This window comes from Polyodon spathula, chromosome 26 (genome assembly GCF_017654505.1).
Source record: "Polyodon spathula isolate WHYD16114869_AA chromosome 26, ASM1765450v1, whole genome shotgun sequence".
Taxonomy (NCBI): Eukaryota; Metazoa; Chordata; class Actinopteri; order Acipenseriformes; family Polyodontidae; genus Polyodon; species Polyodon spathula.
The window spans coordinates 3394751-3421356 of record NC_054559.1 but is presented as its reverse complement, the minus strand read 5'-3'; the positions used below and the strand labels follow the sequence as shown (position 1 = coordinate 3421356).

Sequence of the window (26606 nt, the reverse complement as noted above, 5' to 3'; positions counted from 1 at the left end):
TAATGAGCTTGCTTTCAGTTAAAACAAATAATTGGGCTATTTTTTGGCTATTTTTGAAGTTACTTTGGGTTATAAACTCTGCAGAAATCTGACAACCTTGCTATGTATGTAGGTGATACCAACGTTTTCCAATTTAAAAAAAATGCACGGTTTGCTTCTAGTTGAAATTAAATACGATGAAGAATACGATAGCACTAATATAGACTTATTAGAAAGTTAAACATTTGATTTGGCGGTTGAATTTCAAGCTCAACATTGTGGTTACTGCTGAGTATGTCATTACTGTATAAAAAAAGTTTTTAAAAAAAGAAAAAAGTGACTTAGAAGAAAAGTTATAAGCTACTGATCGAGTCAAAAGTGGGGATAAACAACTGGATGTTTTTCATGATTTAAAAGTTGGCAAATGTGAATCAACTGGATAAAAGCGTTTTGTCCCAACATCCTTGTGAACAAGAAAAACAAGCAGAATAAAGTAACTGAAAGTACCCTGTTGCACACTGCCTGACTGACTAACAAGTAAATCGCAGGTTTTATTTATTTGTATTTATTACAATAGGCATTGCTTAATTTGTAAAGAAAGAGGTGCCAGGGCACAAGCAATGACAATAATACTGTCCTCAAGAACCGCAAATTCAAAACCACATGTTTATTTGAAAGAGTATTGTACGTACTGGTGTTAGATGTTTGCATTCATGTATTGTACATCATATACAAATATACACGTATGTGCAGAAAAAAAATAAAGGCAACTGCAGGACAAATAATAAATTAAATAAATAAAGCCTGTGTACATGTTTTGTTATGGTTTTGCATTTAAATGGTTTAAAAAACAAACAAATTAAAAGGCATTCAGAGGACTTCAAAAGGACACTGCGTTGGGGGAGTATTATTGTCAAATCTTTTTCCATGAACCACTAAGAAAGACAAAAAGTGACAATTTGTTGGTACTTTTTATTTGCTTTTGGGGGGGGGGGATCAGTGTGTGAATGATACAGAAATATGAAATATGAAACAATTAATAAAAAGTAATTGTGCAGTTCCTGAAAGAACAGTACTCTTTATTAGATATTTACAATTCATATACTGCAATAGCTCTAAACAGCTGCGTTTTGTTTTTTTGGTTTAAAAACTATTCTTGTCAGGGAATATGGCATTAAGATTGTGGAAAATGGAAAATGCCATCAACATAGTTTTAGCACAAATGTTTTGGTTACTATACCTAAAGATGGCAAAATGTGCTCTTGGGAATGCATGCTTCTGTGTTCATAACTGAGTTCCAATCCTAAAATCTTACCTTAGTTGATCGCTTTGTGATCTAGTGATGAATCTTACAGTCGGTGCGGCATTTACAAATGAATAGAACATCACAGTTTAATGCCAAACAAAGTCAATGCAGGTTTAAATATACGGATGCACAGGATCCCAATGTTCAAACTTCACTTGAGAGACCTTTGATTGTTGAATGCATTGATAAATTGATCCTTTTTTAAAAATACATTAAATGCAAACTACCCCTATAAATCAACTGGAATTACAAATACCAAAAGATACAACCACATCAGCAGAATTATGATAAATAAATATAAATAACAGTTTAAAATGGAACTGGTAACATATTGTATCCTAGAATTATGCAGAAGCTGAACGTTTAATAAACATGGCATGCACTAATAAACTGTAACCTGTCACATAAACAAATGCACATACAATGCACAAACCGTTTTCAGAAAACCACGCAACAGCACAAGTGCACAAGATAACACAGAGGGGGCAGCAAATCATAACTGGTTTTAAACGGTAAGCGAAATAAAGCTGTTGTATCTCTGAATGTTTCTCTTGAGGATTTCGGAGCAGGGCCCCAGAACACGTTCAAAACGGGGCCGATCCAGCTTCACACATTTCAGGGGCCCGCGAGCCACCACTGTGGCAGCTCTTGGACGGTTCAGCAGCAGAGCTATTTCACCTAAGAAGAAAAAATTGCAAATATACAATGACATGAGAGTAACATAACACATCTTTTTTTTTAATCCACAATTTAGAATGCCCAGTTATCCTCAACAGCTCAACTGAAGGTCAGTAGGTGTTCTTTCTACCATCAAACCAATTGCCTCTTTACACCCAGGAGCTGGAAAGTGAGCTACTGGCCTCTGGAGGACACCAAGAGAAACAATCCCTGCCAAATTTTGCTTCCCTAACCCGTGGGAGTACCAGAGCCAATGCGACACTCCCTCCGGAATTCCCAGTAAAGACCAGCAACTTTCCACGGCCAAGAAACTACGCGTCCTTGACTGTATGATTCACCCTGCACACCACTCAGTTGTACCTTTACCAGAGGAGACATCAGGGACCCCTGCGCTCCCTTACTGTATGACACACCACGCGGCTGTGCCTTTACCAGGGGAGACTTTTTTCTATGAATTTAACTCCAATCCAGGAGTTTAAGAGTTACAATTAACTGCTTTGGCAGCAATACATCATATTGAAAGATCAACTGACCAAAATAATCTGATGGACCAAGTCTTCCAACTTCCACATATTCTTCATTATCAGATCTGCGCTGCAGAACAGAAGCGGTGCCCTAAAAAAAGAGAAAAGAAACTGTAATGAGACAGGTGAGTATTGTGGTTTTGTTTTTCTCCAATTTGTATCTGCAGGTCTTGTTTTAAATCCGTTCATATATACTGAGTGTAAGTTCATAACAGGGCAAACAAGCCTCGACGCAGAAGAATCAATTAACCACAGTCAGTTTCTGAATTGAAACAGTGCAATTTCATTTGACAATGTATCATTTCCATGTTGAGTCTGAAGTCCAGTATTCTGACAGTTAAGACAAATAAACCTGTTTGGGCATTTTATAGTAATTTTCATTATGAATCTGTGCACTGGTAAGAATAAAGAATACATTTTACTGTGAGAGAGATGAAAGACCAGCTAATCCTACTGTTATTAAACCACCCATATTAAACCCAGGTTAAATTCAGTATCAATAAACAGCTAAGTAAATGAAATGCAGTTACCCAATTGGGGCATTTTGCTACCCTTTACAAAATAATAAATAAATCAGTTGTGTTTAGATGTGACCAGTCAAAGAAGTTTTATTATAACTCCTGGACTAAAAGAGCAACACCTTTGCAAATAAAAACATTTAATCAATTTAAGGCTGTTTAAATTAGTTTGAAATTGCATCGGGTCAATATGACCCAAAACATACAGAAGTACCTAAATTCTGAACATAATAGGAATGTTAAAGATCTATACAAAAAAGACTTTCATTGCTTCACAAAACACATCACAAGTGTTATGTGCATTTATGTGTTTTTAAATACTTTTATGCTCCCAATTTAAATACTTGGCCTTGGGCTGGTATCTAATTATCAGCTTCTATGGGAAAACAATGTAGTAGAGCTGAACCCAGAGCCAGGGCTGCAAAGCCAGCGGTATTTGTGCCAAGCACTGTTGACAGCAGCCAATAGCAGCACAGCTTTCAAGCACTGTGAACAGTTGCTAATAGCAGTGCAGCTTTCAAGCACTGTGAACAGTTGCTAATAGCAGCGCAGCTTTCAAGCACTGTGGACAGTTGCCAACAGCAGCGCAGTTTACCACTTCTCAGACATGTCCAGAAGGCACTGGCCAGGAAAAGTCACAAAGAAAAGTTACGCTTTCAAGATTCGTGCCATTATCTTATTTATGTCTGGTCTAACACAAAACATACCCTAAGTCAATACAAGTGCACATTTATAATGGGTTATTCATCAAATAACACTTTGAATGGGTTATTCATCAAATGCTTACTTTCATGGCTGGCTGCAAAGATGATCATGTCTCAGGAACAGACACAGTAAAGGTCTCCACCCACAGAGTATGTATCACACAAAACAAGAACTAGGGATTGTAGTCTGGTTCAAAGAAGGCGTAAGTGAAGAAAAAGAAATGTGTGCTGTCTGCTTTCTACACAAAGTGCAGTTATGCACTGTAAGCATAAGTAGACTTACAGGACCATGTTTTTAAGTAGATTTTATTAAAGAGAAATACACAGTTTTACTGTATTTTGCCTACTTCATCTGAATGTGAAGTGACTGTGCAATCCCTGTGTCTAAATGTATAAACTATACATTTTAAATCACTAGTTCTACAGACACATTTATATCCCGTGCACCACTATATCCACATATAACTGACAACATGAAACACAAAGATACGCACGGGGGGTGGGGGGGAGGCACACTGCCACAGTTCCTCATTGGTTTTATACCTGGTTATGGCAACAGCCAAAGTTTCAGGTCTAAATTACCTTACAATAGTTTTCAGAAATTGCACCATGCCCATTGTGTTATTGTAATTCATTGCATCTTTGTACAGGAACAGTGATTCTCATCTAATGAGCAACTGGAAGTAATGTTGTTTAGGAGCAGATTTTTACAGAAACATTCTTGGGTTTTACAAAAGCTATAGGTTAGTATTTAACAATTCTCAACAAAAAACTTTCTATAGGCACTTTCTAGTTCTGATGGAAGTTGCTATATGAGCAAACCCCCCCCCCCCCATATATTTCCCCTTGACCATTTATATTAATATATCAATATGATGCTCTTTGATATATATGGCAAACCGCCCCCACCTAGGTTATATTAATATATATAGTACATATATCCTATTATGATATAGGTATCAACCCTTTTGATTTTTAATGGTATCAACTTTACACAAGTGAGTGCTGTATTTCCCCAAATGCTTTGATGAGAGTGAATTTGAGGAAACAATGAGAAAGTGTGGATGGAGAAGTAAGAAAAGGTAATCACAGCGTGAGGAAAAAGATTAGACTGCGATTACTGTCTCTCTCAACCCACACTCCAAACTCACCCATCTAAAAAGTAGTGGAAAGTTCTAACTGAAGGGTTAATCTGAACTAATGCTATGGACAGCCAAAGTGTGCAAAGTGTTTAAATTTACATTACCTGTTTAATCTACTGGGGAGGGGAGCTACCACAGGATTAAGGTGGTAAGCTTTACATTCAATTATCTGTAGAAGTGTCAAAGGTAGTAAAGCAATCTGTAATTAATAATTAACTAACCCCATAAATTAAGTCCTGCATTTAAATCACACTAATCCAGTTACGCAGCACTTGAATCATAAAAACAAATGTGCTTGAATTTTGTACTTCTAAATCAGAAGGCAGGCGTGTCCCGCAGAAATGTTGGCATTCGAGATAACGCTTTGAAGGCTTGGGCGCACAGTTCAAGGGATATGTGTGAGAGTGTGCCAATCCTACACATGGATTTGAATGGACTTACACATAAGGAAAAAAAACCTGCACTATGTATTATAATTATTATTATAAACAACTAGTCCTTTAACAGCGAGCAGACCAGGTCACCAGCACAATGTAATAGACCACACAGATCTCAGTCAGTTTGTTTAAACCCTCTCGAACTTTAAAAGCCTAAACACCTATTGCACCGATGGTCTGCAAATATTCGATTTCAAGCATGTGTATATTGGTTACACTGTACAATCTACTGGGGTTGCAAAGGGGCGGTCAGAATTGGGAAGCAATTAGACTTTTAAAACCCCCTCCTGATAGGTAGCCACGGCCTTCACAGACCCCTTCAGACTTCCAATAGGTTAACCCGTCTGGGTGTCTGCTGTTGAGGGAAGCTGACACTGATACCTGTATCAAAACACATTTTTATATAAAGTGTATTTAAATATGTTTTTATATAAAGTGAATTTATTTATTCATAGTTATTATTTTGTAATTTTCTTTCTGATTCAAAGGCATCACAATTATACCACCAAAGCACAAAGAGTGTGTTCAGATCCAGTAAAAACTCCATTGCAGAATCACGGAACTGCTTCGCCTGGGGTTGTCAGATCTGCTTCGCCTGGGGTCACTGGAACCTCTTCACCTGGGGTCGCAGAACTGCTTTGCCTGGGGTCACCGGATCTGCTTCGCCTGGGATTGCTGTCAGCCCTGATTTGCCACAGGAAATACTGTGGCCGGAGCCCCACAAGGGGGAGCTGCTGGCTACAAATAAGGGGGGGAAGGTCAGGAGACTACCCTCACAGGCAGCCGGATGGCTGCAAGATTGCCCTGTACAAGGTCAGCCTTGCCACTACTAGCAGGAGCTCTGACTGCCTTGCCAGCCATGGGCCCATGAAACCTCCCTTCCAAGCCCAAGACTTTGACCTGGACTATAGGGGTGTGGCGAAGTGTCCCGCCCCTTTATGTTTATTAAGTGTTTTATGTTATCTGTAGTGTGTTAATGTTGGTGTTTATGTATAAAATACACAGGATATAAATATGGGTTACGAGCACAAGTGTTTAAAATGTACATTTGTATTTAGTTACGATGATTGCACAGAACTTCACGTATAGGTAAAATAATATGTGAGCATGGGGAATTGCACTTTTATTAATTCACATGCAGTTGTACCAAGACTCCAATTGAATGATTGATTAGCAATCGAGTCTCGGTACAGCTGCATAAAAGCTGTGCATGTTTTCACTCACTCAGGGTTGTGTGTTCGTGAGTGGAGAACTGGAGAGAGAAGGAGAGTGTGTAACAATTGTTATTTCATGTTGGAAGCTCCAGCACGGTACTTGCACTCTTTTCTGTCCTGTCCAGGTCTTACAAGTGCATTGTTTGTTTGTCTGTTTATTTACATTTTTTCTGAGTCAACAAAAACTCCCTTTTTCATACCCTTTATTTTCAGTCATGTCTTTTGTTTAAATGCCGTAGCATCACAGATTCACCTACCATTCCTCATTGTTTGGAGTCTGCCCATTTCTGGTCTGACTAGTCACCCCTGCAAAGCCATCCTGTTCACAAGTGGTGTCAGAAACAGGACAACAGTAGATTAGGCCAAGTGTCAGACCAGGAGTGGTTACCACACTCCATTCTGAGGTTTGTAATCAGTACTTTTGTTTTCTAAAAAAAAAAAAAACTGCGTTCAATAATCTTTTGTGCGGGACTTTGTCAAAAGCTTTCTGGCCTAAAGAAACCAGTCATATGCTTTGCAATTATCCATTATCGATGTTGCATCCTCAAAAAAATCAAGCAGGTTAGTTAGGCAGATCTCCTTTCCTACAACCATGTTGACTGTCTCCCAGTACCCGGTTACCCACCATTTTGGATTCTTATTATAGTTTCCCAGGCTTACTGGTCTGTATTACCTGGTTCAGTTTTGTTTCCCCTTTTGTGGATCCCCAGTCTGTCGGTAGACTACAGTAAATTACTTATTTCATTTCTTTGAGTACTATTGGATGGATCTTCACTGTTCCCACCATCCTGTCGCCAGGAGAGCTCCTAGCTCCCTTTAACACTTCTGCCTCAGTTATGCTAACCTTATTTAAAACCCCTGGATCAGGAACTGGATGACATGTGGGGCATGTTGTCATTATCTTCCTTTGTAAAAACTTGTGAAAAGTTTCATTTAACATATTTGCTATTTTTTTTTCAGACGATTTTTGCCATTTTGTATCTCTTAAACATTTAATCTCCCACCTCCGTCACCATTGGGACTACTCCCTTGCAGCTCCTTTTTGACTTGCATTTGCAGTTCTGTGTACTCTTTCTGTGTACCACCAGCAGAGGGTGAAGGGATATAATTGGAGCTGCCTAGTACTGGTTCCTCTATTTTCTCCACTACTTCTGTTAGTCTCTGACTGCTGCTTTGCAGCTTTCACCACCACCAGCAAGGGTGAATTGACCCTGCCTCGCATAACAGATAATTTGCCACCTCTGGCCCAAGGATGCCTGCCTCGCACCGCAGAGGGTGAATTCCTCACATCATAGGATTACCTGGTTAGCACCGCTGCTCCAGGATCCCACCACCTTGGAGGACTGCTTGCAGCTCCAACCTCCACCAGCAGAGGGTGAATTCCTGCCTCGCTCCACCCAAGGATGCCTGCCTCGCACCGCCTGGATACCACGGATCTGCCTAGGGGACTCCTACGTTGCCCCACGCATGACTGACCTCGCCTCGCAGTGTGCGTATGCTACAAAAGGGTAACCAATGGTAGCCTGCTGCCAGGAAGCTCCGCCGAGGGCTCCCAAACGATTGGTAGCGCAATCGCCCTAGAGCGTCGTGTTGACGGCAGCACCTCCAAGGTGACTGACGCAGGTTCCCCATCCCCCAAGCTGCTCTATGGGAGGATCAACTGGCCTCTCCCTCGCTTTTGACCGGCCACGTGGTTGTTCCCCCTCCTCTGGCCTTGGTCCTCTTCAATGCCCCTGACATCACCTGGGGTTGCCTGCTGCTCTGCATCGCCTGGGGAGCTACCGGTTACACGGTACAAGGGAGAAGTGGAGCTCCCACTGCCGCCTCTATGGCCATGGGCTCCCCTCCCAAGTTCACCTCCTGAGGGTCAGCTGCTGCAGCCGTCTCCTCCCGAGGGTCCACTGCTGCTGCTGTCGCCTCCCGAGGATCCGCTGCTGCTGCCGTCGCCTCCCGAGGGTCCGCTGCTGCTGCCGTCACCTGGGGTTGCCGGAACTGCTTTGCCGGGGGGTTAGTGTCAGCCCTGCGTTTCCGCAGGAAATACTGTGGCCGGAGACCAACAAGGGGGAGTTACCGGCTATGAAGAAGGGGGGATGGGTCAGGAGACCACCTCCCCCCGCAGGACCTTTCGCTGCAGGGAATTTGGGGACTGGAGCTGTTACAGTTTTTGCACTGGCATGGTGTAACCTAGCAGTACTTCTCTCCACAAGCACATCTGTAAACGAAAAAGGGGGAGCTGCCGGCTATGAAGAAGGGGGGATGGGTCAGGAGACCACCTCCCCCCGCAGGACCTTTCGCTGCAGGGAATTTGGGGACTGGAGCTGTTACAGTTTTTGCACTGGCATGGTGTAACCTAGCAGTACTTCTCTCCACAAGCACATCTGTAAACGAAAACAACCAAGTGGGATTTAAGGGTATCTCAGTCGCCATCCAAACTCGTAAGATTGACTTTTTAGCTGCTGTTAGGCCTGCCAACAAAAGTCTACGTTTCTGAAGGTTGAAGTTAATTTGGGAGTCATCACAGAGAAGGAGCAGTCAAGGAACCGGTGGCATTTTCACTCCAGTCATATCACAAAGCACATTAGCCATGTATTTCCAGAAGCGTTCAATTTCAGGATATTCCCAGAACATATGTAAGTATGTACCAGTTACACCCTGAGTGCATTTATGACAGACATGGTCTGGAGCGATCTTCATCTGATATCGCCAGGTATGGTGTTTAATTTAAAGTGAATTAACTGATGCGATAGATTTTTTGAGGACAAAAAGATATTGTCCCATACAACCTCCCAATCAGGACTGCCGCCCAGTTTATCTAGCTCTCTGTCCCATATAGTGGTAACTGGAAGGGGGCTAGTACTGGAAGAAAGAAAAAAGTTATAAAGAGGATACTAAGCCTCTTGTAGTGACTGTTGAGGCAAGTATATCAGCTACAGGGTGGATAGGTAACGCTGTGTCCCATGGCACCCCATTGGCTCGGAGGACTGAGTGGAGTCTGAGATACATGAAATAGGAAAAGCCAGGGTGCGAGTAACTGTCCTTGAGATCCTGGAACATACGAAGACCATTACCATTAAAAATATTGCTAAGAACATGAATATTTCTGATGGACCAGGGTGGGTAAGTAAAAGGCTGAGATCCTGTCAATAAAAAGGGATTATTCCAAAGATGAGGGCCTATGAAACTTTGGGGAATTGTCAAGAAATCAGTTAACTTTCTTCCAGATATCTAATGAGTTTGCAATAATTGGGTCCATTTGAAGAGAGACAGTCCTGCCCTTAGGAGCCGAAAATAAAAGATCCTGAAGTCTGATTGGCTTAAGTAAGGATTCCTCAATTGGTCACCATGAAGCTGACATGCCTGAGTCCAGCCATGTTTTAAATACCCTTAAATGAAAAGCCCAGTAATAATATTTAAAATTGGGTACAGCCAGGCCGCCCGATGTTTTACAGCATTGTAAAGTATTCAATCGAACTCTTGGCCGCCTATCCTTCCAAATAAAATAAATATAATAAAATCATAATTGTATTGATTTGTTCCAATTACTTTTGTGGGAGTCAAATAGGGATCATTGAGAATAACAAATTGATATGAGGGAGTATATTCATTTTTATAATGGAGATTCTACCTATAATGTAACCTGTAATGGAGACCATCTATTCAAATCTGCTTTAATTTTATTTAGAACTTCAAGCATATTTTCTTTACAGATCTGCTGGAAATTAGGAGATATCTTAATGCCTAAGTATGTAAAACCTGTGACCTGTGGCCGAATAGGGGTATGAGGGGAGAGAGGGGTATTTGTAGCGATAAGGTTTAAAGGCATATACAGTGCCTTGCAAAAGTATTCAGACCCCTGACCAATTCTCTCATATTACCGAATTACAAATGGTACATTGAAATTTCATTTTGTTTGATATTTTATTTTTAAACACTGAAACTCAGAATCAATTATTGTAAGGTGACGTTGGTTTTATGTTGGGAAATATTTTTAAGAAAAATAAAAAACTGAAATATCTTGCTTGCATAAATATTCAACCCCTGTGCTGTGGAAGCTCCCAGTTTGCACTGATGAAAGAAATTGCCCTAACGAGGACACAATTACCTTATCATTGGCCTCCACCTGTGAACCATTAAAGTTCCTGTCACATTTTCTGGATAAAACCCCCACTGTTGAAGGATTATTGGTAAGGCTGTGAATCTGAAGGAAAATGAAGACCAAAGAGCATTCTACAGAAGTTAGAGATAAAGTAATACAAATGCATAGATTAGGGAAATAGTACAAAATAATATCCAAGTGTTTGGATAGCCCAGTGAGCACAGTTGAATCAATAATCAGGAAGTGGAAGCTGCATCACACCACCCAGGCACTGCCAAGAAAAGGCCGTCCCTCAAAACTCAGCACTCAAACAAGAAAGAGACTTGTGAGAGAAGCGACAGAGAGGCCAACAATCACTTTGAAGGAGCTACAGAGTTCAGTGGCTGAGAGTGGAGTAATGGTGCACCAGTCAACCATATCAAGAGCTCTGCATAACACTGGCCTGTATGGGAGGGTGGCAAGAAAGAAGCCGTTACTCAAAAAGTACCATCTGAAAGCACGTCTGGAGTTTGCCAGAAAGCATGAGAGTGACCCAGCTGTGATGTGGGAAAAGGTTTTGTGGTCAGATGAGACCAAGATAGAGCTTTTTGGACAAAACTCAAAGCGCTATGTGTGGCGCAAACCTAACACTGCCCATGCCTCAAGACACACCATCCTACAGTGAAGTATGGTGGTGGCAGCATCATGCTGTGGGGATGCTTCTCATCAGCAGGGACTGGGCATCTTGTTACAATTGAAGGATGAATGGATTGAGCAAAATACAGGAAAATACTGCAAGAGAATCTGCTTCAGTCTGCTAAAAAACTGAAGCTTGGGAGGAAATTCACCTTTCAGCAGGACAATGATTCCAAGCACAAGGCCAAAGCAACTTTGGAGTGGCTCAAGAACAAAAAGGTGAATGTCCTACAGTGGCCCAGTCAAAGTTTTAATCTCAATCCCACTGAGAATCTGTGGCGCTATTTGAAAATTGCGGTCCACAAGCGTTGTCCAACCAAAGGGAGATCGTGCCTAACTAACTTGCTTGATTTTTTTGAGGATGCAACATCGATAATGGATAATTGCAAAGCATATGACATGGTTTATTTAGATTTCCAGAAAGCTTTTGACAAAGTCCCGCACAAAAGATTAATTCTCAAACTGAACGCAGTTGGGATTCAAGGAAACACATGTACATGGATTAGGGAGTGGTTAACATGTAGAAAACAGAAAGTACTGATTAGAGGAAAAACCTCAGAATGGAGTGTGGTAACCAGCGGTGTACCACAGGGATCAGTATTAGGTCCTCTGCTATTCCTAATCTACATTAATGATTTAGATTCTGGTATAGTAAGCAAACTTGTTAAATTTGCAGACGACACAAAAGTAGGAGGAGTGGCAAACAACGTTGCAGCAGCAAAGGTCATTCAAAATGATCTAGACAAGATTCAGAACTGGGCAGATACATGGCAAATGACATTTAATAGAGAAAAGTGTAAGGTACTGCACGCAGGAAATAAAAATGTACATTATAAATATCATATGGGAGATATTGAAATTGGAGAAGGAATCTATGAAAAAGACCTAGGAGTTTTTGTTGACTCAGAAATGTCTTCATCTAGGCAATGTGGGGAAGCTATAAAAAAGGCTAACAAGATACTCGGATACATTGTGAAAAGTGTTGAATTTAAATCAAGGGAAGTAATGTTAAAACTGTACAATGCACTTGTAAGACCTCATCTTGAATATTGTGTGCAGTTCTGGTCACCTCGCTATAAAAAAGATATTGCTGCTCTAGAAAGAGTGCAAAGAAGAGCGACCAGAATTATTCCGGGTTTAAAAGGCATGTCATATGCAGACAGGCTAAAAGAATTGAATCTGTTCAGTCTTGAACAAAGAAGACTACGTGGCGACCTAATTCAAGCATTCAAAATTCTAAAAGGTATTGACAGTGTCGACGCAAGGGACTTTTTCAGCCTGAAAAAAGAAACAAGGACCAGGGGTCACAAATGGAGTTTAGAAAAAGGGGCATTCAGAACAGAAAATAGGAGACACTTTTTTAAACAGAGAATTGTGAGGGTCTGGAATCAACTCCCCAGTAATGTTGTTGAAGCTGACACCCTGGGATCCTTCAAGAAGCTGCTTGATGAGATTTTGGGATCAATAAGCTACTAACAACCAAACGAGCAAGATGGGCCGAATGGCCTCCTCTCGTTTGTAAACTTTCTTATGTTCTTATGTTCTTAAAATTGCGGTCCACAAGCGTTGTCCAACCAACCTGAACAACCTGGAGCAAATCTGCCAAGAAGAATGGGCCAAAATCACTCTGACACTGTGTGCAAAGCTGGTACATACTTATCCCAAAAGACTTAAAGCTGTTATTGCAGCATAAGGCGGCTCTACCAAATATTAATGTGTGGGGGTTGAATACTTATGCAAGCAAGATATTTCAGTTTTCTATTTTTCTAAAAAATATTTCCCAACATAAAACCAATGTCACCTTACAATAATTGATTTTGAGTTTAAGTGTTTTAAAATAAAATATCGAACAGAACGAAATTTCAATGTACCATTTGTAATTCAGTAATATGAGAGAATTGGTCAGAGGTCTGAATACTTTTGCAAGGCACTGTAAATAGATTTGGACCAATTTATTTTATATCCAGAGAGTATAACAAAATTATTAAATACATTTAATGCATTGGGGACTGAATTGGAAATATCGGATAGAAACAAAGGTATGTAATCAACATAGAGTGATATATGATGCTTGGAGTCGTGTATAGTGATGGGAGCTATATTGGTACTTTGTCTAATAGCTTGTGCCAGCAGTTCTAAGGAAAGGACAAATAATAATGGTGACAATGGACGGCCCTGCCGAGTGCCTCTGCCAAGTGCAAACTGGGGGGATAGCATTGATCCGGTCTGCACGCATGCAGTAGGGTTGCTGTATAAGGTGCGGATCATACTAATAAAGGAATGGCCAAACCCAAATCGTTCTAAAACTGCCCACAGGTAATTCCATTCTAGGTGATCAAATGCCTTCTCAGCGTCCAGAGAGAATATAGCACAAGAGGCAAGTTGATGCAGGGCTTGGTCTGAAATATGAAAGAGATGCCGCACATTTTCTGAAGCAAAGCGGCCTCTCAAAAAGCCTGTCTGATCGTGGTGTATTAGGTTACCTTACCTTAACATGTATTAGGTTACCTATGCATTCCTCCAACCGCCTAGAGAGAGCCTTTGCAAATAATTTTAAGTCTGAGTTTAAAAGTGAAAGGGGCTGTAACTAGAAAATTCTAAAGGGTCTTTACCTTTTTTAACAAGCAACGAAATCAGTGCTGATTTCTGATCTCTATGGAAGGAGCCATTTTGCAGTGAATAATTTATGGAATTGAGTATTAATGACCCATACTGCCAGCAATAGCTCAGGAGGAATGCCATCCAACCCAGGGGACTTTCGCTTCTGAATAGTTCGATCTGCTGCCTCCAACTCTTGCAAAGTTAAAGGAGTATCCAAGAGCTCAGCTTGTTCAACAGTTAAATGAGGCAATTCCAATGGATCTAAAAATTCCAAAATTTTAGCCAAGTCTACACAAGCTTCAGAGGTGTAAAGTTGTGAATAAAATTCTTGATAGACTTTGTTACCCTGCTGTGGTTTACGAAGTACAATATTATTGCTGTCCCCGATTGCCTCGATTGAAGCTAGGTGTTCGGATTATTTTAATTGCAATGCAAGTAATCTGCTAGGTCGTTCTGCATGCTCATAATAGAGCTGCCTTGTCTTGTGTACTAGGAATTCTGCTCTAACGCTGGTAAGATTTTTATACTCACACTTTAAAGTGGCTAGGTGTTTGGCTTTACTCTCCAAGAAGTTGCATTTTTGTTCTGTTTCTAACTTTGAAATTGTAGCTTCTAACTGGATCTGTTTTATTGCGCTTTTTATTCAGGTTAGATGAGAAGGCAGTACTGCAACCCCTAATAAAACATTTAGTAACCTTCCATAAAGAATGGGGTTGGTTGTGGTGTTATAGTTAATTTCTAGGAAGTCTCTCAACCCTCAGAAGATATTTTATTAAGTCTTCATTCTGGAGTAGGAAGGAGTTAAAACACCAGCGTTTAGCAAACGTGATTCCTGGAGCCAAGTCAACTTAATATAGAACTGGGGAGTGATCAGAGATAAGAATTGGCAATATAGCTGTTGAAATAATGTTACGCATAATATTTGGGGACATAAAATTTCGATGTGAAAGTATGATTTATGTCTATGTGAAAAGAATGTGAAGTCCTTAACACCATTGTTTCTCAAACACCATGCACCATATACATTTAGGTTTTGTGTAAAGTTTTGAAAGCATTTGGAGGCAGAGGTAGGGGACAAGACAGTGTCCTGTGATGAAGTATCAAGAGCTGGGTTGAAAGTTAAGTTAAAATCTCCCCCACAATAAATGCACATTCAGGGACTCCTGACAGTTTGAGCCTGATATTCTCAAAAAACTGAGGATCAAAAACATTGTCGTTGTCCATCAAATCAACAATACAAAGGTCACTCTTGAAATCAGGACTTAAAGGATGTGTTGCAGTAAGAATACCTCTGTTAAGAAAGGAGAACAAGAATAAAAGGCTAAAATATGTACAAGAACACAGAAATTGGACTATGTAACAATGGTCAAAGGTGCTTTGGACTGTTGATGGGTGGACAATGACACCTGTGCCTTCTACTGGTGCTGTTGTCAATTCAACCCTTATTTTTCTATTCCTTAAGGATATTATATTCAAGTATTGCTCATCCTTGTTAGACAGCGTTTTGGGTCTTCCAGTCCTGGGTTTGCCAATTACAGATGATGTTTCTCTGTACTTATTGATTATGCTTCAGATACCACACCTTGAAATTCAAGTGATGCGAGCTATTTCACTCAATGTTTTTCCATCTTTATGCAAGTCAAGGTTTTCGTAATAGTAGAAAATACTAGTGGAGACTTGATTAAATTGTTGATGCACATATTGCATCAGAGTAGAAAAATGCAACATGTCTAAGGCTTTTGCACAGCAATGTGTGTGTGTGTGTGTGTGTGTGTGTGTGTGTGTGTGTGTGTGTGTGTGTGTGTACAGTATATATTAGAGAAACTTATGCAACACTCAATGCCCCCATGTGATAAAGTTTCACAGCACTCTCACAGCACCGTGGAGGAATTTTGGCTCACTCCTTCATGCAGAACTGCTTCAACTCAGTGATATTTGTGGGTTTTTGAGCATAACCTGCTTGTTTCAGGTCCTGCCACAACATCTCAATGGGGTTTAGGACTGGACTTTGAAGAGGCAATTCCAAAACTATAAATTTCTTGCTTGACTGTTGGTATGAGGTTCTTACTGTGGAATGCAGTGTTTGGTTTTTGCCAGACATAACGGGGCCTATGTTGGCCAAAAAGTTCCACTTTTGACTCATCTGAACATTGTTCCAGAACTCTTGAGGATCATCCAGGTGCTTTTTGTTAAACTTGAGATGAGCATTCATGTTCTTCTTAGTGAGTAGTGGTTTCCACCTTCCTACTCTACCATGAATCCCATTTTTGCCCAGTGTCTTTCTGATGGTGGATTCATGAACACTGACCTTACACGAGGCGAGAGAGGCATGCAGATCCCTGGATGTTGTCCTATTGTTCTTTGTGACTTCCTGGACGATTTTACGCCTTGCTCTTGGAGAGATTTTGCAGGATATCCACTCCTGGGAAGATTCATTACTGCCCTAAACTTTCTCCATTTGGACAATGTGGCTCTGACTGTGGTTTGGTGGTGCCCCAGAGCCTAAGAAATGGCTTTGTAACTCTTTCCAGACTGATAGGCATCAATAACTTTTTCTCAGAGGTCTTCAGGAATTTCCTTTGATCGTGGCATGATGTGCCTCTAGAACCTGTGTGCTGACAATTTCACTCTGACGGTAAGGGCCAAAGTTAGTCAGATTTATATTGGTCGGGGCTTGCCCAGATCAGGCCTGATTGTTAACCAAACAGCTGACCCTAACTATCCCTTTAATTGGATTGAGTTAATTAGGGGGGGCAATAACTTTTTCACACCTGAAAATTGCATGTTTGATTACCTTGCACACCAAACAAATGAAAGAAGCACCAAACTTTGGTGTCATTTTTTCTCTCAGACTCCCTCTATATACTACTAGAACCCACAAAATATTTGATCAAATTCAATGTGAAAAATGCAAAAATTCAGAAAATCAGACAGGGGGCAAATACTTTTTCATGGCACTGTATATATATATATACAGTATATATTTCATTTCTCTATCCTACTATAGTAATGATCAAAGACCACAAATATTTATTTCTGAAAGCCTTTCCCTGTATTAGGAGGTTCTGTTGCAGTTACATTTAAAGACAGCAACTCTGGGTTCTAAAGACTTATTTGTACAACTCAAAGAAAAAATGTAAATATGTACATTTTTATTAGAGCTCTTTACTGTAAAGGCTGGTTCACACTGGGCATATGATTCATACTAATGCATCACCTTGTGTTAAAATCCTAGACGCTGTGGACGAGTTGGTAGATTTCAACTTCTCAGCGTTGAGTTGGTGACATCACTCACGTTCAACCAATCACACCTTTCTCCTTCCTTTAGAATTTTACAAGTAAAATACAATTTACTGTTTATTATTTGAAATAAATTATACTTGTATAGATGTAGCAGAAAATGTCTAAAGAACTAATAATTAAGGATGTACGGTACCATAAATAAACAGATAAATAATCAGAATGAAAACTAACAACTTAGCAGCCTAGGTACAGTGTTTACTGAAAGCGGGATGGTTATATTGAGCGGATCAGCTCAACAAAGTCTGAGTGAATGTCAGTGATTGTACCATGAAACTGAATGTTGGCATTTGCTGTCAATCACACAGTAATTGTGTGTGTGTGTATATATAATATATATATATATATTTTTTTTTTTTTTGGATCAGTTGTTTATAAAAAAAGAGGCGCTGTGGTTATACAGTGTATAGTTAAATGCGGCTGTGTGCACGACCCCTGAACCTCCAGAAGAGTTTTAAATCAGAATTAACTAACATTGCCATCTCCCATTACTGTAAGTGACTAACAATTAACATTTTTTAACAACTAAAAAAGTTGAAAGACTAAGAAAACATTCTCAGTGTACCTAAGCAAAACACCCAATCCCTGCATGTTGCCATGGCACCTAAGAGGCACTTTACAGAATGCTACAATTTATTTGTAAAAAATGCTTTTGTAGTCATATTCACGTGCCATAGTCTCTGTGGCAATTCGACTTGCATTGCCACAACCTATTCTCAGAAACCCCATATGGGACAGTTTCCTGACCTTGGAAACCACTAGATACATTCCACATCTGCCTTGTCTGGGAAAGTTTAATTTTGTGCTTATATTGCGTGAAAAGCAGGAGTGGGAAACTAGGGCATGAAAATATCTGAAAATTAAATGTTTGTCTCGGCTTACAAAAGGAATTTAGCATTTGGAAAAAAATTACATGGGGCTTTTCTCAGTGTTCCACTGTTTTCAGAAAGCTCAGCATATGAATTATATTGTTAAAAGAATAAACGAATTGTGCAAATGGGGCCTCCATAACAGCAATCCTCTGATTTAGTACTGCGAAGCAGTGTGTCAGAGGAATCAAAGCACACACATTATATACAAGCCTTGCGGCAACACATAACATCTTTGCATGCAGGGGACCTCCACTGTGCCACAATATAGGTATGATCCAGCATTCGCTACATACATGTGGCCTCAAGCAAACAAACAGGTCCATGCTTTACAAGCAGGCAACAGTCACGTTCTTGAAGGGACATAAACTGCTGGCAATGAATATGAACATAATATGTAATAAAACAAACAGTGAATGTTATTTTTTGTGTAATGGCTAAAATAATAGCTAAACACCTTAATTATGGACTGGCTACAATGAATGAAGGAAGGACGTGGATGTGTTTGCTGCATGATTGACAGGAGACCGAGAATCGAAGGTTGGGATTGACACGCCATACATACAGGAACCCCACGTGATGCAATGGTAGCTCACATGAGACATATGGCCCAGCATACAAAAGGCAAAATAAACACTGTACAAAAACTATAAACAAAAGGTGCCGTGGAGACGGCTCACGCTATTCCACTAACAAGTGAAGGTCCTGCTTCCACGTCTGTATGCTATACTGTCCCGTGGGAAGTTCACCCAACTCCAACCTCAGATATACACATGAGTAGAGCTTCCTTCTCCTGGAACAAACCCCCAGAACCACCTCCTGAACTCGGAATATACACACAAGTACAGCTTCCTTCTCCCGGAACAAACCCACCCAATCACCTCCTGACCTCGGAATATACACAAGATCACCGTTAGATGTGGTCGCTTCGTTTCCTGACTCTAGTCATTCAGGCACAGATGGACCCATGCTTCAGCAGCAGCAGCACTCTGACCCTGATGGCTTTACAGAAGCCCTGATCTGTATAAATTGGGACCCTTTTATTCCTGGCGCTCGCCGCACCATGCCCACCTGCTGATTAGGAGCTTGCAGCTGGTAAACACACAGCTAAACAGAGTGGGCAGGCTGCTAAACAGAGCATCAGATTCCCCATTAAAACCAATCCCATTCTTACTGATACAATCACTACACTCTTATTTACAATAAGCAATCACAGAAGTCCCCTCCTTATGTGCACAGCTCCCACCCTGCTACATGAGCCTTTAAGCTTCGGGGACTAATGTACTCACAACCTGTGATTTTTGTAATTGAAGTCAGGAGGTGGAACAATTGCAAAACCATTTTGGAATGGAATGTAAGCAAATCCAGTTCTGCTGCAGACTGGTCCACAGCTGGTCTAGTACAAGTTTTCTGTCTGATTAGTATGGGTTCTGGGAAGGCCAGAGTGGAAACCTGTCTATGTCTAACACTAAACGCTCTAAAGAAACAAGCCTTGGTTATTATCCCTTTAAACTCCACTAAATCATCAAGAGAAGAGAAATGTTAAGAAGTTCTATTTTAGTTTTGTCCCATCCATTCCCATGCTCTCTGGCAATCTCATCTGTTTATTTTCATTGACTCTGAATGTTTGTTTTTTTTTTACTTCACCCCCCTACTTCTCACACACCATATTCTTCCTGTTTTTGATGCGTTCGCCTTCCCTCTGCCTTTTCCACAGTACTTTATTTTTTTTCTATTTTTTTTTTTATTTATAGTCACCAATTGATTTTACCCTGTTTTTCTCCCAATTTGGAATGTCCAATTGTATTTAGGCACAGCTCACCGCTACCACCCCTGCGCTTACTCGGGAGTGGCAAAGACGAATACATGCTGTCCTCCGAAGAGCGCGCCATCAGCCGACCGCTTCTTTTCACTCTGTAGGACTTCAACCCAGAGCTACAGCGTCAGCATTGTACTTTAATGTCTCTGGGTCATTTCAAATGGTCACAAGTGACTTGACAAAGCAGGTTAATGGTTTTATCAGTCTCCCACTTAATCAGGAGCAGCTACAAAATATTTATAGGGAGTTTTATGACATTGCTGGATTTCCCAGAGTAACGGGAGCCATCGATTGCACACATGTTGCACTAAAATCACCGTAGCACCATGCATATACAGTCAGCACTTGGATATCCATTATCCAGATATACGTCAGTCAAATTTTACTTTATTCTTGTATTAAGAATAAAATCAATCCCGATTTATATGACGGGTAAGTGCAATTTATGTACAATATACACTTTCACCTTCACACGTTTGTACACATAGAAAATGTTTTTATACTGTGTGTTTGGTGTCTACTTTTAATCACGTTGACTTTATTTATCGCAGAGGTGAGTAAAGTGCCAGAGAAAATGCATTCAACATGATTAGAGGAAATCACCGAACAATTATAAACAAATTGTGTATTGGGTAGTGAGTTTTATTGTAATTTTAAATGCTTAATAAATATATAACGAAGTGTTACATACATGGTATGTAGCCTACATAGATGGCTTACCCCCCCCCCCGGCCCAATCAAAATAAATAAATAAATAAATAAAAATGTCTGATTAAAAATAGTATTTTTCCCCTCTATCTGCATGCCGGCCAGTGTGGCACACAGGGACAGATACAGCCTCGGAAACTGGAGGTGTCTGTTGTCCCTGTACACTTCCAGCATGTGATTGCAGCTGACAACTAAGAAGCTGCAGAATAGGAACCAAACTAGCTATAACTTCCCTAAGACAAGTGCCTATCTCTGACACATGCTGCACCAAAGCCTGTTGATTTTCAACCACATGACTCTGGTAGTCAGTCAGGTTTTGCACAACCACCAACTGCTGCCCCTGTAGGTCCTTCGGGGCATTCAATATCTTGATGATGTAACCTTGCACACTATTTACCACCCAGCTAGGAGATCCCGGCGATGATGCTCTCCGAATATCCGGGGATATCCCCCCTGAATAAGGGTAAATGACTAATGGGGCTAAGTTATTATTATTTTATTTTAAATCCCTGCCGTCCGATTTTTATCCACATGCCAGATAATAGTAAATCATAATTTTATGTGTTCTAAATAAATGTAAATTCGGGATGTGAAAATGCTGAATTTTAAAGAAGTTCACAAATTATACACAAAATAGATATTCCCATTATTTTTCATTTCCATTTGAAGCCATCTCCGTCTACTCTAGTAGTTGATTCCTTAACAGTGAATTATGCTTCCACTCGTTTTTCTTGATCTTGTTAGCATGCATTTTGATTAACAAGTTCCCCTTATCTAGTCGTTGTGACAGGAAGTGATGTACATGACCTGTGACAAGTAAGCTTTTTAACGATACATTTGTTCATTAACGTCCTAATCAACTCAATTTCAAAGCATTATCGGACTGATTTTATTAAATTCAGTTTGAAAATAATTTGCTACTAAAGCTGACATTACTATATGGCGAGATTCATGCAATAACACTGATTAAAGCTGACGTTACTACACCACGAGTTCCATACAATAACGCTGATTAAAGCTGACGTTACTGTACCACGAGTTCCATACAATAACAGGGATGGCAACAATCACTTTGAAGGAGCTACAGAGTTCAGTGGCTGGGAGTGGAGTAATGGTGCACCAGTCAACCATATCAAGAGCTCTGCATAACACTGGCCTGTATGGGAGGGTGGCAAGAAAGAAGCCGTTACTGAAAAAGTACCAAAAAGCATGTCTGGAGTTTGCCAGAAAGCATGAGAGTGACCCAGCTGCAATGTGGGAAAAGGTTTTGTGGTCAGATGAGACCAAGATAGAGCTTTTTGGACAAAACTCAAAGCGCTATGTGTGGCGCAAACCTAACACTGCCCATGCCTCAAGACACACCATCCTACAGTGAAGTATGGTGGTGGCAGCATCATGCTGTGGGGATGCTTCTCATCAGCAGGGACTGGGCATCTTGTTACAACTGAAGGATGAATGGATGGAGCAAAATACAGGAAAATACTGCAAGAGAATCTGCTCAGTCCGCTAAAAAACTGAAGCTTGGGAGGAAATTCACCTTTCAGCAGGACAATGATCCCAAGCACAAGGCCAAAGCAACATTGGAGTGGCTCAAGAACAAAAAGGTGAATGTCCTACAGTGACCCAGTCAAAGTCCTGATCTCAATCCCATTGAGAATCTGTGGCACTATTTGAAAATTGCGGTCCACAAGCGTCGTCCAACCAACCTGAACAACCTGGAGCAAATCTGCCAAAAAGAATTGGTCAGGGGTCTGAATACTTTTGCCACTGTATTTATATGTATATATATAAACAAATAAATAAATCATAATACAAACACAAAATAACACAGGGGCAGAGGGGGATACCCCATTCTAAAAATAAACAACTAAATATACAGGGCTGCTTGCCCTTTTACAGTTATCTAGTCATGTTGCTGAAGGAGACATTTCTTCACACAGAGTGGTGAGGGTATGGAACGGGTTACCTAGTCATGTTGCTGAAGGAGACTTTCATTGCTGTTCAATATGACAGGCTTCTCCTTTATAGTGCCAGACAGTTTGGTCAACACTAACACTGATAAGTTGCCTCACACCAAAATATGTTTGCTATAAAGATACATGTTGTGCATGCAAATTACTTATAAACATTTATTCTAGGCTGGTAGAGTTAACAGTGCCATGGGAGGATGCTGTAGATGAGGCGATATGTTCAACTAGCTGCTGAAGCGGAACAGTGAGATTTACCCAGTGGAGGTGGGTTGTCGAGGATTTGTGGCACACTCTACAACCCGGTTTCTGAGAGACGTCGGATTCAGTGGCCAAGAGTTGCGTCACACAGTGAAGAACTTATCTGAAGTAGCAGAGAGGAGCAGCAACTGGCTGTGGTTGAGATGGAAAGATTCTGGTTCTGGTTGAGTTCTCAAGCACAATAGAAAGAAAAGAAACGCTTATGTATGGGTAAGTAAGCTGGGCTGAGTTGAGTGGAGGACAGAGGGTGGTGATGCTGGGACGCCAGAATCACCGTCGTGCCCTCTTTAGGTGTCATGGGCTAGTCGACAAAACACAGAGGATTGCTAGGTGAACTACAATGAGTTCTGTTGTGCTTTTAGTCTTGTGATACAACTGTACATACCTCTATAACGATACAATAGGTCATGTAGCCAAAGTATTATAATTCAATGATACACGTGTGAATCTTGCTACATTCCTATTTCTTTACTTTTAAATTGATTTCAGGAAGACATGACTTACAAATCATGCCGGATTCCATAATAAACAGGTTCCGGATTGGAAAGGGGATCCCACAGTACATTTAAATTCTACAGAATGCTGGTATGTAGACGAGCTGTATGATGCAGGATCCTGTACTTTGCAATAAAAGGTCACCTCTGTGATGATAAAGAAGTCATCTCCTGGGTCTCCTTGTACCACGATTTTCTCACCATCTTCAGACTGGACAGGTTCTAGAGCATCAGCCACTGTCAAGCGCTCCCACTTATCCAAGGATTCTGCAAAGTTTAAAACAAAAGAAACTCTTGGTGAAGGAAGGAAAAACAAGCACTGCTGATACATCTGTAGAGGACCCGCTGCCTTTGGGGATTGCACATGTAAAATATATATTTACTATTGGTAATAACAATGAATCTGGAAAGCTAATGGAGGTTATGCATCAGATTCAAGCAGAGCAAGGAAACAGGTGGAGGCAGCAATTGATGTGTAATGAATGAGGTTATAGGACCACCCTCATGGCATCTTGAAACACTGATATTCTGCAAAGTAAACCCATCCTGTATTTTTCTAGTTCTAAAGTCATTATATATATGCAATCATAGGTGTCTTTTAATATGTGCAGTGTAGAAAAACTAAATATGGTGTTCAAATAATAGCAATAGTAGTAATAGTTAATAATAATAATAATAATAATAAAATAATAATAATAATAATAATAATAATTGTTTTTCATTATCCAAGTAAACCTGCACAAAAAAATAAAGTCAGGAATGTAAACTGAACCATTGAACAGACTGAATTGGGGTTCTATTAAAGTTGTGTCCCATTCGATCGTTTGTTTTCATTTATGTATCAATCTTCCCATGGTATACAATCTAAACAAACTGATAGGACAGAATCAACACCTAAATAAGCATACTTTTAGTAAAGCTTGAGTGTCTCTGCTAACTGAAACTCCTATACATTGTTGCCTTTCTCTCTAAAGAGAATGTTTCTCTTTATATTGATTCTTCCTTTGCATACGTACCAAAGCATAAACAGGGTTTGCCAGTAGTCTGTCAGCTTGTGTAAATTCACAGGGATGACACAGAACACAAATCCATGCTTTTGAGTTTAAATGTACCACATTTCTATTATTACATACTACCAACTCTTAAACACAAGTGTTGAAAGTAGCAATGCTGCACTTCAGATTAAATACTGGTGCAAATGTTTGCTTGGATTTCTGGATTTTCCATCCTAAGTAAGACTGGCTTCTATATTGAGACAAATGAGACTGGAGAAGTTGCAGGCAGTTTTTGATCAGCGGATCTATCCCTCTTGATGACACCTAACTGCAACCCCTCAAAGTTCATGTAAAAAGTGCCTAAGGTTTTAAAAATATATACTTATATAGACTAAAATAACTGAATTTATTTGACCTAGAACAATGAAAAATTAAGGTGGTGGGGGGGGGGTTAAATCTTAAAAGAAGTTGACAAAGTTAACCCTAACCAACACTTAAGCACAGAACCCAGTTCTGGTCACCTCGCTATAAAAAAGATATTGCTGCTCTAGAAAGAGTGCAAAGAAGAGCGACCAGAATTATTCCGGGTTTAAAAGGCATGTCATATGCAGACAGGCTAAAATAACTGAATCTGTTCAGTCTTGAACAAAAAAGAATACGTGGCGACCTAATTCAAGCATTCAAAATTCTAAAAGGTATTGACAGTGTCAACCCAAGGGACTTTTTCAGCCTGAAAAAAGAAACAAGGACCAGGGGTCACAAATGGAGATTAAACAAAGGGGCATTCAGAACAGAAAATAGGAGGCACTTTTTTACACAGAGAATTGTGAGGGTCTGGAATCAACTCCCCAGTAATGTTGTTGAAGCTGACACCCTGGGATCTTTCAAGAAGCTGCTTGATGAGATTTTGGGATCAATAAGCTACTAACAACCAAACGAGCAAGATGGGCCAAATGGCCTCCTCTCGTTTGTAAACTTTCTTATGTTCTTATGTTCTTACCAGTGGGAAATCAAATGGAGCCTTAGGGCAGAGGGAAGGATGTTCACACAGAGAGTGCGGAGGGGATATACATGGGCTGTCTAGTCATACTGTTAATGCTGAAATCACTGGGATCCTTTAACTTTAACTCAGCTTGACAAAGTTTTGACATCAATCAGCTATTAGGAACCTGGATGAGTTTAGATGGGCTGAATGGCCTCCTCTCTTTGTATATTATCTTATGTTGAAGTACTGATTCACACCAAGCAAATCCATGACTTTACATTTAATCCATTTACCTAAATCAAAACTAGTGCAATTCGAGGCTCTCTGTTCATGCACTCCAGTACTGACACAGGTTCACTTTATTAAACTCTTGCACCCAGAAGCTTCTGCACGTCCCCTAATATGTATCCTGAAAACTATGGAGAAATAAACAATTAGCACTGATTTCATCCTTTTTTAAATAAAGCTGATTAATTCCTGGTAATCTTGATTTAAATAAGGCCTAGCTTGTATCTATCAATATTGGCTATATGTTCAGTGAAACAAAACTTGGTTTTCTTCTCTGAGCAACATCAGAGCTAGCAGATACCATTTTAACTTGATGCAGGCAGTAATTGGGAACATGCCTGTTCTTTCACAAGGCAGTAATGGGGAACATGCCTGTTCTTTCACAAGGCAGTAATGGGGAACATGCCTGTTCTTTCACAAGGCAGTAATGGGGAACATGCCTGTTCTTTCACAAGGCAGTAATGGGAACATGCCTGTTCTTTCACAAGGCAGTAATGGGGAACATGCCTGTTCTTTCACAAGGCAGTAATGGGGAACATGCCTGTTCTTTCACAAGGCAGTAATGGGGAACATGCCTGTTCTTTCACAAGGCAGTAATGGGAACATGCCTGTTCTTTCACAAGGCAGTAATGGGAACATGCCTGTTCTTTCACAAGGCAGTAATGGGGAACATGCCTGTTCTTTCACAAGGCAGTAATGGGGAACATGCCTGTTCTTTCACAAGGCAGTAATGGGAACATGCCTGTTCTTTCACAAGGCAGTAATGGGAACATGCCTGTTCTTTCACAAGGCAGTAATGGGAACATGCCTGTTCTTTCACAAGGCAGTAATGGGAACATGCCTGTTCTTTCACAAGGCAGTAATGGGAACATGCCTGTTCTTTCACAAGGCAGTAATGGGGAACATGCCTGTTCTTTCACGAGGCAGTAATGGAAACATGCCTGTTCTTTCACAAGTTCTTTGGGAATGCAAATCAGATCTGAGAATGGAAACAAACCGAATAGCCAAGAAGGTCTGGTTTCTTGTGGAGCAGCATGGTAAACACA

The 26606-nt window shown here is 40.4% G+C and overlaps 1 protein-coding gene across 3 annotated transcripts in view; it reads right to left on the bottom strand.

Moving 5' to 3' along the window:
- Positions 1–665: 665 nt before the first annotated feature.
- LOC121300936 (cAMP-dependent protein kinase type I-beta regulatory subunit) overlaps positions 666–26606 on the bottom strand; it is a 197317-nt gene continuing 171376 nt past the window's right edge. For 2 of the 3 annotated variants that reach the window (XM_041229937.1, XM_041229938.1), the window contains exons 9-11: positions 23438–23559; positions 2497–2578; positions 667–1963 (exon numbers count right to left, since the gene is read on the bottom strand). In XM_041229937.1, the coding sequence (XP_041085871.1) occupies positions 1791–1963; positions 2497–2578; positions 23438–23559 (377 nt within the window). In that variant the 3' untranslated portion in view covers positions 667–1790. Of the gene's footprint in view, positions 1964–2496; positions 2579–23437; positions 23560–26606 lie in introns of all 3 variants that reach the window. The other variant, XM_041229940.1, reaches the window with a different exon arrangement.